This window comes from Salvelinus fontinalis, chromosome 2, assembly GCF_029448725.1.
Source record: "Salvelinus fontinalis isolate EN_2023a chromosome 2, ASM2944872v1, whole genome shotgun sequence".
NCBI lineage: Eukaryota > Metazoa > Chordata > Actinopteri > Salmoniformes > Salmonidae > Salvelinus > Salvelinus fontinalis.
Window position 1 is genome coordinate 100,235,509 of NC_074666.1, and position 12,899 is coordinate 100,248,407.

The following is a 12,899-nucleotide window of genomic DNA, read 5'->3' on the forward strand; positions in this document are numbered from 1 at the left end:
ATGTTTTTGGTGGCGGGAATGGGCTTCCATAAATTTTGAATGGCTATAAATTCTAGTGGAAACCTAAAAGCATAGCTTTTTGCTTCTCACACAAGCTTAAGTAGCTAAGAATTTTCGTGGCGTCCCTTTATGTCATTTCTATGACAGATGTTTCTGTGGTCCACTGAAATCTTCAGCACAAACCTGAAGCCACGACCCAGAGCCATACTAGCCAATCACTGCTTGAAATAGAGGCGGAGTAGAAACGACAACACGGTAGTATGACTTTTATATAGGCGGACGTCGGCAACGTTCAAACTAGTTGAAGAGTATTTTCAGACCGGAGTAGTCGGTTTGAGAAACAGCTATTAAGTAATAACAAAATTTATGAATTTACTAACGGACATTTATTCGCATCGCCAAGTAATTTATTAATCGACATACTAAAGTTGTAATCTACCTGAGGTTTTAGCGTGGTAAATGGAGGAGAAGAAGAAAGACGGAGACCCGGAGATTCAGGAACACGGACCCGAACATTGGTTCTCAAAATGGGAGCGGCAGTGTTTGGCCGAAGCGGAGCAAAGGGAGTCAAACGAGGAGGAGGCCGATAACGACCAGGATAAATTATGGCATCTCTTCCAGAATTCCGCCACTGCTGTGGCTCAGCTCTACAAAGGTCCGAGACAAGACCAGAACTAGCTAACTAACTTACGTTAGTCGGCTGCCACTCCTGTGCCTTGTTACTGAGCTTGCTATGCTACTCAGTCACTGTTAGTGGCGGTGGGAACTAGCTAATGGTAGCTACCTAGCTAGTAGCCAACTAGCTAGTTTACCAGCTCAGCTGATCAGCTGGTTAGCTAGCTACTGTACTGTAGCAACTGTCTGCCGTCTTAAGTCAAGACATCCCGTAATTATATTTTGCTCGTTTTTTTTGTGTTAGTAAAACAGAACACCCAAATGTATCTTTATGAAACTAAACAATTCCTTAAACGTTAGTAGTTTGATCTGGCTGTTGTTCGCCAACGTTATCGTCTAATGGCTAGTTAACGATAACTGCCAAGCAACATGACCAGCCAACACACTTTTGGTAGATAAGTTAGTTGAATAGCTATCTAATCCAGTCTTTAAACTAATATGGTTTATACTGTTACTGAGTTAACCATCTGGTTAGAGAAACTGCGAGTCCGACAATGTCAGTGAACAAGTAGCTAACGTTAAACGCTGTTGAGTGCATGTATTAGAGAAACAAAATGGCGATGGAAACAACAATCATCGCTACGCGACATTCCCTTGTGACAGATTGCATCTTTCAGTGTTGCCTTTTTGTTAGGTGTGTGGGGCTAATATTACTTACCATAGATATACATGTAAGTTATATTATCCGTTTTGGTTTAAGTCTACAATCAACGAATAACCCGAGTTTTATCAATGCATACTGAAAATTAAACAAAATGGCGAAGATTTACTATTGGCTTTGGGGTTATTGAGAATTCTTATCTGCTACTGTAATACTTCACATAGATATACTGAACTATCGTAACCATAAATTCTTTAGTTACTAAGGTATCAAGTATTTATAATTTACGACTGCAACTTTCCTGCTGAAAGGGCAACTTTAGTTGGTGCGTTATGCACTCGTGCTCATAAACTGTCGAGTTGGCCATCTAGTGCTGGCTGACAGTTATTTTTATTCCGAAGGCCGCCTGCAACTCTAGATGCAAGACAAAATGGCGAATAAAAACAGTCTCCTGTAATCAAGACGCTTTCAGTCTCATGTGTTGCCTTGTATCATGTACTACTAAAGTGGGATTACTGTACAATAATTGGGGCCTAACTTGCTATTTATGTAAACTGTTGTCAACCAGGCTATTTATGTAAACTGTTGTCAACCAGGCTATCTATCTTAGTAGGAAAATCCAACAAACCTGTAATGTTTTTGGTGGTGTGTTGTCTCGACAGACCGAGTATGTCACCAACAGGGGGGGCTTTCTTTGTGGGTGCCGTTTCAGAACGCTGCCACAGCCGTGACCAACCTGTACAAAGGTAGGTGTGAGGGACACTCAAGTGTTTTCAGTTTCTTGTCATCTAACTTGCTTTTGCTTTCACGACAGTATAGGATCATCGTAACAGTCCATAGGCTTTTCATTATCGTTCTGTTGTAGTCTAAGCATGTATTGATTTGCACAGTTGTCAAGATACTTGGCCTACCACAGGGGTAGGTTACTTCAGAAGACTCAGCAAAGGGTAGTCGGGACGGAGCTAAATGTACAGTAGCCAAAAAAAAAAGGTTTAGGACCAAAGGCTCATCATTAAAGTCCATAGGTGGCAGGGTAGCCTAGTGGTTAGAGCGTTAGGCTAGTACCCGAAAGGTTGCAAGTTCGAATCCCCGAGCTGACAAGATACAAGGCAGTTCCACTGTTCCTAGGCCGTCATTGAAAATAAGAATATGTTCTTAACTGACTTGCCTAGTTAAATAAAGGTTTAAAAAAAAAAAAAAAAAACGTTGTCATTCTGGTCTAAACAGGACATGTATGGATTAGTAGATAGATAGAAACTTGTAAACAAGTCTCTTCTAGTCACCTGAATATTGACCAGATTGCCATTTATAGCCGTCCTCTCAAGTTCTGGTCCTGGAGAGCAGCCTAACTCTCAAACTCTAGTCGGCATTCAGTTAGTTATTAGTTCTCCCTACAGTTTTCAGCCACCACCGTCGCCAACGACTGGCTCGTGTGAACTACAATCTCGACACTGTATTGTTACGGTTTAGAAAAGTCAATAATCATCGCTTGAATACGGCTGTTGAAACATATGGCCCTTATCTTTCATCAGTGAGAGAAAAAAATGATACACTTACTGTAGCAGTTACAGATCCACACAGCTATGGGTGCCTCATCAAATGAAACTACACTTGTGCTGCGCTTCCCGTGTTATGCTTACACAGGTGTTCGGAGCACATAGCTAATTAGCACAGGTGATGGCCTCTAACAAGGAGATATGGCACTGTGGGAACCCTAACCCTATAAAGGTGTGTATCAATTTTACCTTTTTGTTTTTTGAAAATGATTTCTTGCTGATATGAAAGATATATAGTTTTGGAAGCATACAGACCTTACCTCAAGTGATGCATGTTAATGTTCAGACTGAGCGCCGAGGCTCTTCTCAAAACTCCCCCGTACAGAAGACGCCTTGGTCCAATAACTAGTGTATTGGAACAGAGTCCTGTTCAACGGCTAGTTCCAGTCCAGCACTAACACATCTGATTCAGCTGATCATCAAGTCCCTGTGGATAGTTGAATCGTGTGTGTTAGTGCTGGACTAGGACAAAAGCCTCCATACCCTGTGGCTCTCCAGGATCATGATTCCAGCATCTGTGCTGTCTGACTGGCGACCTCTGGAAGGGGGGGGGGGCTGCCTGCCTATAGTTCTATAGTGAACCGTCAACTGTTAGTCACACGTTTCACTCAGGCTACACAAAGGAACCTTCAACCAAGTCTCATCACGTGTTCTCTCTTTCTCACACACACACTTTCTCTCACACTTTCTCACTCAATGTCAAACACATTCCTTTCTCTCTTTCTGCCCCCCCCCCCCCCCCACAGAGTCTGTGGAGGCCCACCAGCGTAGCTACGACCTAGGTATACAGATCGGCCACCAGCGTCGCAACAAGGATGTGCTGGCCTGGGTGAAGAAAAGGAGGAGAACCATCCGGCGAGAGGACCTCATCAGCTTCCTGTGTGGTCGGGCCCCACCCCCCCGGAGCTCCAGAGCCACCCTCACCCCAGGACACAGACTGACCATGGTCTCCCCTAACCGGCCTCCCCCGGCCCCTGAGACTGACTCCTCTGTGGAGGCTGACCTCCAGCCCTTCAGAGAGGCCATCGCACTGCATGGTAAATACACAGATATACAGTGACAGCCTTGTTAAAGGTGGGCAAAAATGACTGTATAAAATCAACAATTTGAGTATTGAGCTATATTTTATGGTTAAAAAAATGGGGAAGTTACACTACCGGTCAAAAGTTTTAGAACGGGCAATATTTCAAGGGTTTTTCTCTATTTTTACTATTTTCTAAATTGTAGAATAATAGTGAAGACATCAAAACTATGAAATAGCAAATTAAGGAATTAAGTGTTAAACAAATCAAAATATATTTTATATTTGAGGTTCTTGAAATAGCCACCCTTTGCCTTGATGACAGCTTTACACACTCTTGGCATTCTCTCAACCAGCTTCATGAGGTAGTCACCTGGAATGCATTTCAATTAACAGGTGTGCCTTACAAGTACATTTGTGGAATTTCTTCCCTTAATGCATTTGAGCCAATCATTTGTTTTGTGACAAGGTATGGGGTGGTATACAGAAGATATTTGGTAAAAGACCAAGTCCATATTATGTCAAGAACAGCTCAAATAAGCAAAGAGAAACAACAGTCCATCATTACTTTAAGACATGAAGGTCAGTCAATATGGGAAATGTCAAGTACTTTGAAAGTTTCTTCAAGTGCTTTTGCAAAAACCATCAAGCTCTATGATGAAACTGGCTCTCATGAGGACCGCCACAGGAAAGGAAGACCCAGAGTTACCTCTGCTGCAGAGGATAAGTTCATTAGAGTTACCAGCCTCAGACATTGCAGCCCAAATTAATGCTTCACAGAGTCCAAAAAACAAATGCATCTCAACATCAACTGTTCAGAGGAGACTGTGAATCAGCCTCCATTGTCAAATTGTTGCAAAGAAACCACTACTAAAGGGCAGCAATAAGAAGAGACTTGCTTGGGCAAAGAAACACGAGCAATGGACAGTAGACTAGTGGAAATTTGTCCTTTGGTCTGGAATCCAAATTGGAGATTTTTGGTTCCAACCGCCATGTCTTTGTGTTTGCTGTGTGGGTGAACGGATGATCTCCGTATGTGTATTTCCAACCGTAAAGCATGGAGATGGTGTGGGGGTGCTTTGCTGGTGACATTGTCTGTGATTTTATTTAGAATTCAAGGCACACTTAATCAGCATGGCAACCACAGCATTCTGCAGCGATACGCCATCCCATCTGGTTTGCGCTTAGTAGGACTATCATTTGTTTTTCAACAGGACAATGACCCAACACACCTCCAGGCTGTGTAAGGGCTATTTGACCAAGGAAGAGAGTGATGGAGTGCTGCATCAGATGACCTGACCTCCACAATCCCCCGACATCAACCCAATTGAGATGGTTTGGGAGGAGTCGGACCGCAGAGTGAAGGAAAAGCAGCCAACAAATGCTTAGCATGTGTGGGAACTCCTTCAAGACTGTTGGAAAAGCATTCCGGGTGAAGCTGGTTGAGATATTGCCAAGCGTGTGCAAAAGCTGTCATCAAGGCAAAGGGTGGCTATTTGAAAAATCTCAAATATAAAATATATTTTGATTTGTATAAAACTTTTGGTTACTACATGATTCCATGTGTTATTTCATAGTTTGATGTCTTCACTATTCTACAATGTAGAACACGGTAAAAAAAATAAAGAAAAACCCTTGAAATGAGTAGGTGTTCTATAACTTTTGACAGGTATTGTGTCATTTTATTCTAATACAATTGAGCCGAGAAAGAGATTTGGTTCAACAAGTAACTGTTTTCTCTCTGGGATCAAAATGGTTGATGCCCCTGTTTTCAATACCTCGTCTTGCAAGGGTAATGACACTGAGCCTTTTTCTGATATGTTTTGTGTTGGACAAACCGTTGGACCATTCCTCCATACAGAATCTTTCCAGATCCTTGATATCCTTCGTCTGCTATTGTGGACTTCCCGCTTCAATTCAAACCACAGGTTTTCAATGGGTTTCATGTCCGGTGACTGAGATGGCCATTACAAAATGTAGATGCTGTGGCCAATCAATGATTTCTTTGTGGATTTTGACATGTGCTTGGTCTGAAACTTGGCTCCAAGTCAAATACAATTTTATTGGTCAACAACCGGTGTAGACTAACAGTGAAATGTTGACTTACGAGCCCTTCCCCAACAATGCAGAGAAAGAAAATGGAGAAATAATAGAAAAATAAAATGTGTAATAATAAATACACATCTGACTTTTTTGTCATTTAGCAGATTTTCTTATCCACAGAGACTTACATTTGAAACTATTTGGTACTGATCCCTGCGGGAATCGAACACACGTCCCTGGCAATGAGTAACGATAAATTGTCTATGTATACTGGGCACCAGTACAGAGTCGATATGCAGGGGTACGAGGTAATTGAGGTAGAGATGTACATATAATTAGGAATAAAGTGACAGGTAATTAACAGTATCGGCAACGTATGTGATGAGTCAAATAGGGTCAATGCAGATAGTCCAGGTAGCTATTGGTTAACTATTTAGCAGCCTTATGGGCTGGGGATAGAAGCTGTTCAGGGTCCTGATCGTTCTAGACTTGGTGCATCGGTACCGTTTGCTGTGGAGTAGCAGAGAGAACAGTATGGCTTGGGTGGCTGGAGCCTTTAACAATATTTAGGGCCTTCTTCTGACACCGCCTGGTGTAGAGGTCCTGGATGGCAAGGAGCTCGGCTCCAGTGACGTACTGGGCTGTACGCGCTACCCTCTGTAGCGCCTTGCAGTCGGATGCCAAGCAGTTGCCATACCAAGTGTTGATGCAGCCAGTCAAGATGCTCTCAATGGTGCAGCTGTAGAAGCGTTTGAGGATCTGAGGGCCCATGCCAAATCTTTTCAGCCTCCTGAGGGACCACTGTCCTGTTGTCGGCAAACTTAATGATGGCTTTGGAGTTGTGCCAGGCCACACAGTCGTGGGTGAACATGGAGTACAGGAGAGGACTAAGCACGCACTCCTGAGGGGCCCCCATGTTGCGGGTCAGCATGGCAGATGGTGTTGGCTACACTCACCACCTGGGGACGGCCCATCAGGAAGTCCAGGATCCATTTGCAGAGGGAGGTATTTAGTCCCAGGGTCCTTAGCATAGTGATGAGGCGGCGCGATAGTCATTTAGACAGGTTACCTTGGCATTCTTGGGCTCAAGGATTATGGTGGTCTGCTTGAAACATATGTAGGTATTACAGACTGGGTCAGGGAGAGGTTGAAAATGTTAGTGGAGACATTTGCCTGCTGGTCAGTGCATACTCTGAGTCCGGAACAGCTGGTGCTCTCATGCATGGTTCATTTTTGCTTTCCTCGACGCAAGCATGGAAGGCATTTAGCTCGTCTGGTAGGCTGGTGTCACTGGGCAGCTCGCTGCACAGTAAATACACAGATATATCTAGTTCTAATGGTTAGGGTCAGAGGGGACATGGCACTGCATAGTAATGACACAGATATATCTAGTTCTAATGGTTAGGGTCAAAGGGGACATGGCACTGCACAGTAAATACAGATACAGTGCCTTCGTAAAGTATTCAGACTCCCTGATTTTTTTCCCCCTCCACATTTTGTTACGTTACAGCCTTCTAAAATCTATTAAATATGTTCTCATTAATCTACACAATACCCCATAATGATGTCACAATACTCCATAATAACATCACAATACCCCATAATGATGTCACAATACTCCATAATAACATCACAATACCCCATAATGATGTCACAATACCCATAATGGCAAAGCAAAAACAGTTAAAAATATATATATACTTTTTTTTTTTAAGGGCACTCTACTATACCATATGCGACTCAATTGAGCTCAGGTGCATCCTGTTTCCATTGATCATCCGTGAGATGTTTCTATAACTTGATTCGAGTCCACCTGTGGTAAATTCAATTGATTGGACATGATTTGGAAAGGCACACACCTGTCTATATAAGGTCCTACAGTTGACAGTGCATGTCAGAGCAAAAACCAAGCCATGAGGTCGAAGGAATTACATTTGACATTTTTTTACATTTTAGTCATTTAGCAGACGCTCTTATCCAGAGCGACTTACAGTAGAGTGCATACATTTTTTTTTATTACATTTTACATACTGAGACAAGGATATCCCTACCGGCCAAACCCTCCCTAACCCGGACGACGCTATGCCAATTGTGCGTCGCCCCACGGACCTCCCGGTTGCGGCCGGCTGCGACAGAGCCTGGGCGCGAACCCAGAGACTCTGGTGGCGCAGCTAGCACTGCGATGCAGTGCCCTAGACCACTGCCCCACCCGGGAGGTCTAATTGACCTTAGAGCTCCAAGACACGATTGTGTCAAGGCACAGATCTGGTTAAGGCTACCAAAAATATGTCTGCAGCATTGAAGGTCCCCAAGAACACAGTGGCCTCTTAACTTATTCCATTTTGAAACCACCAAGACTCTCTTCCTAGAGCTGGCTGCCCGGCCAAACTGAGCATTCGGGGGAGAAGGGCCTTGGTCAGGGAGGTAGCCAAGAATCTGCTGGTCAGTCTGACAGAGTTCCTCTGTGGAGATGGGAGAACCTTCCAGAAGGACAACCATCTCTGCAGCACTCCTCCAATTAGGCCTTTATGGTAGAGTGGTCAGACAGAAGCCACTCCTCAGTAAAACCGCTTGGAGTTTGCCAAAAGGTATCTAAAGACTCTGACCATGAGAAACAAGATTCTCTGGTCTGCTAAAACCCAGATTGAAATCTTTGGCCTGAATGACAAGCGTCCCGTCTGGGAGGGGGGGGGGACCTGGTTCCATCCCCACAGTGAAGCGTGGTGGCAGCATCATGCTGTGGGGGATGTTTTTCAGCAGCAGGGACTGGGAGACTAGTCGGTATCGAGGGAAAGATGAACGAAGCAAAGCACAGAGATCTTTAATGAAAACTTGCTCCAGAGCGCTCAGGACCTCCGACTGGGGCGAAGGTTCACCTTCCAACAGGACAACAACCGTAAGCACACAGCCAACGCAGGAGTGGCTTTGGGAAAAGTGTCAGTGTCTTTGAGTGGCCCAGCCAGAGCCTGGACTTGAACCCAATCGAACATCTCTGAATGACCAACGCTGATCCACCAGAGGCAGAGTCCTACACTGCACCCTATTCCCTACATCAGGGAGGGGCAACTTCGATGGGGTGGGGGCCAAAACGAAAATGAACTAGTCACGAGGGGCCGCAGTTTCTCGCGAGTCTGCGTACCCACATCAATACCCCTTAGCACACACATTGTCAGCAAAACATTTGTGGGCCATGCTCTTGACAGCAGGCAATGTTTACATTTTAGAGTTCATTTTGTGCAATTCTAGACTTTACCATGGGGTGTAGAGAAAATGTTGCTGTTTTTAAATCAAGTTTACAGTCATTCTACACATTTTGCCATGTGGTTTTCATTATATATGAGTAATTCGACCACGATGACAAGTTTAGGTAGCAGGCCGCAAAACTAGCTTTGCAATCCCAAAAGATGTTTTGTTGACATCGGCTATTACTATCAGTGACTTGCATAAGGAGAGAAACGGCTGAGGCACAATCACATTTTGAAATTGCACCTTGTGTATTCTACTATTCTAAGTTGAGACCACGACTGAGTTCTAAAAGTTTAATAAAAAAATAACACTTGATCCGAGGACCTCATGTGGCCCGCGGGCCGCCAGTTCCCCATCCCTGCCCGCGGGCCGCCAGTTCCCCATCCCTGCCCGCGGGCCGCCAGTTCCCCATCCCTGCCCTTCATAGCTCACTACCTTGTTGACCAGAGCCCTATGGACCCTGCTCCAAAGTGGTGCTTCTATAGGGAATATGATGCCATTTGGGGATGTACCATTGTGCCCCAGGGCCTAAATGCATCCTAGACAGACTTCCTTGGTATTTCATGTCTTCACTGAGTCAGGGTTCGATGACTGAGTTTCACCTTGTGTTTTTCTTTCCTTCTCCCTTCCCTACCTCACCCCCCCCCCCCCCCCCCCCCCCCCTCCAATCTGTCCTCTCTCCAGGTCTAAGTGGGGCTATGGCCAGCATCAGTGTTCGTTCCGGTACCCCAGGCTCTCCCACCCACGTGGGGGGTGCTGCTGGCGGTGGGTCGACTCCGGTGGGGCGTCGGCGTAACGGTCTCCATGATGTGGACCTGAACACTTTCATCTCCGAGGAGATGGCCCTGCACCTGGACGCTAACCCCAGGAAACGCAGCTCCGCCCAGTGCAATGACGTCATAACAGACTCCCCCACCCATAAACGCAACCGGATGATCTGATTGGGCTGGCACCCCAGGGAGGGTTGAGAGACCTTTGTGGGAGGGGGGGGGGGGGGGAGTTCTTCAAACAGACAGACTGAAGGCTGTATGGCTGTGGAGTGAACCGGCGTTGAGGAATAAGGAGGCCTTCCATTTAGTTGAGTGGGTGGTGTCCTCCTGTCCTTGTCTCCTTTCCTAGTTGAGAGCACTTGTCTAAACTGAAAGCATGCTTGTTGGAAACCTGTCATCAATCCTTCCTAACCCCGTTAGGCTGCGTCTACATAGGTAGCCTAATTCAGATCTTTTTCCACTAATTGGGACTTTTGACCAATCAGATCAGTTCTTTTCCCAATAATTGGGCAACAGAACAGAATTGGGCTGTGTTTGTAAATGCAGCCTTATTGATCAGTGCTTGTGACTGTGAGGAACGGAAGCGAGGACAGAAAGGCATCAAGGAGGTTGGGATGCAGCCCCCTTTCAGAGGAGAAATGCACTGTGCTGATTTGAAATAAAAAAGAAGCCACTTGATCCTCTACACTTGTCGCCCCCACCTCTCTCTCTCCCCCCCCCCCCATCCTCACCCCTCCCCCCTTCCTAAGGAAACGAGGGCCGTGGAAAACGTGTTACTCAGTGAACTAGATAATGATTGATGCCAGAAGTGGTTCTGTTGGAGAGATGGCTTCTTTGCTAGAACTTATTGCTTTGTGTTAGTCATCCTGCTCAGTGGACATTGATGCAGTCTGTGATGATGAAGAGGAGGACATCCCTCACGTGAGATTTCCTGACTGTATCCCAAATGGCACCCTAGTCCCTACACGGCACCCTAGTCTCTACAACATAGCCCCTACATCCTAGTCTCTACACAGCACCCTAGCCCCTACACCCTAGTCTCTACACCCTAGTCTCTACACAGCACCCTAGTCCCTACACAGCACCCTAGTCCCTACACCCTAGTCTCTACACCCTAGTCTCTACACAGCACCCTAGTCCCTACAACATAGCCCCTAGTCCCTACACCCTAGCCCCTACACCATAGCCCCCACATCCTAGTCTCTACACAGCACCCTAGTCCCTACAACATAGCCCCTACACCCTAGTCCCTACACAGCACCCTAGTCCCTACACGGCACCCTACTATATTACAGCATAGGGCCCTTTTCTAAAGTGTTGCACTATACAGGATGTTTGGGAGGAGCCCTGCTGTCTCCTGTGTCTAGTTTGATGGCTGTGGGGTCTGAGGGCTGTTGATGTTTGATTGTATCGGCTTCCTTTCTGTCTGACAACTGTGCTTCAGCAGCCATGTTAGAGACCCCGCAGGGTCAGCGTCCCAAAATCCCACCCTATTCCCTAGATAAAGTGAACTAGTTTTTGCCTTTAGGTCACTCTGGTCAAAGTAGTACACTAGGTAGGGAATAGGGTGCTATTTGCTGCACTAACCCCAGTGTTCAGGTTCATATACCTCTGCCGCCTTGCTTTTTCTGTTGAGGGGTATTTCACAGTTGAGGAATGATCCGTGTTACTTAATGCCGGGATGCTATCTGACTGTTGCCAGACTGACCCTCCAGTCAGTGATGTAGTGTGGAGACGGATAGGAAGGTAAAAACTATGATCGCCGTTCACAGTGAGTAAATGTAATGCTCCCTAAACTTTCAATGCATTTTATTTTAATGTAAAAGATGGGACAGGTAAACGCTCCCGCAAAATACCCTGTGTTTCTACTCCACTACACCTCTGCCCCCTTTTTCTTCTGAGTATGTTGATGTTTTCTGAGTATTCTGTTCAGTGTGGTTGTGTGTTCACCATATTACCTGAGTTGGAATAATGATTTTTGCACTTAAGCCTCTTTTTCACATCTAAACTCATGTAAGTTGATCTTCCACCGGAACCAACCAGGCAGTCCATCCTCCACCTGAGGTATTCAGTCAGACACCACCTTCACCTCCCCACCCTCTGGAACTGGGGGGGGGGGGGGGGTTCACCTGCCACTAAACGGAAGAGAAACAAACTGAAATGTTTTGCTACTCTGTGCTGCAATGAAAATGCCCCAAACCAGAAGAGAAAGACTGAAATGTTTTGCTACGTTGTGCTGTAATGAACATGCCCCAAACCAGAGGAGACAAACTGAAATGTTTTGCTACGTTGTGCTGTAATGAACATGTCCCAAACCAGAAGAGAAACTCCTGTTTGTTTGTTTTCCGTTGCAAAACGTTTTGCTCTGCTGTGCCATACTGAACACCACCCCAGATTAAGAGATGTGGTAGGAGCTAAAGTAGAGGCCCCAGAAACAAACTGACAGAATTGTTATTTTAGTGAGCGAGGGGTCTACATCCCGATGTCCACACTACTGTTTAGTATGCCGTATGAATGGCCAATCCAGTGCATCGCTCCATACTAAGTGATATTGTGACGTAGTCTGTCTTCTAATGGGTGTTCATTATTGACTTGTGTTGATGTGAAAAGATGCAGTTGCCTGACTATTAAAGCTGAAAGGGATAGTTTACCTGAATTAATTAGTAAATGCCGTTGGTTTTCTTACCCTGTATGGACATGGAATACAGCAATCCATGATTTGGTTTTTGTTTACATGTACTGCGTTTAGTACCCCAAAAAAAACGTCATTGGTGCTGTACCCGTTTCCAGTTGATAAACAGGGAGGGTTTGGGTTGTGGAGGTAAATAAACCGGGAGGGTTTGGGTTGGGGGGGTAAATAAATCTCCCGCTGCCCTTTAAATACGTCACTCGTTGTTTCAAGCCACACCCTGGGACACCCGCCGAACACCAAACCACACCCCGGGACACCCGCCGAACGCCAAGCCACACCCCGAGACACCCGCCGA

General features: G+C 45.6%; 1 protein-coding gene across 1 annotated transcript; it reads left to right on the top strand.

The window, feature by feature from the left end:
• Nucleotides 1-272: 272 nt before the first annotated feature.
• On the top strand, nucleotides 273-12,568 carry hapstr1a (HUWE1 associated protein modifying stress responses a). Its single transcript, XM_055897700.1, has 4 exons — nucleotides 273-655; nucleotides 1,939-2,022; nucleotides 3,579-3,869; nucleotides 9,827-12,568. Exons 1-4 carry the CDS (start codon nucleotides 460-462, stop codon nucleotides 10,081-10,083), a joined length of 828 nt encoding a protein of 275 aa, XP_055753675.1. The 5' UTR covers nucleotides 273-459; the 3' UTR covers nucleotides 10,084-12,568.
• The last annotated feature ends 331 nt before the right edge of the window (nucleotides 12,569-12,899 follow it).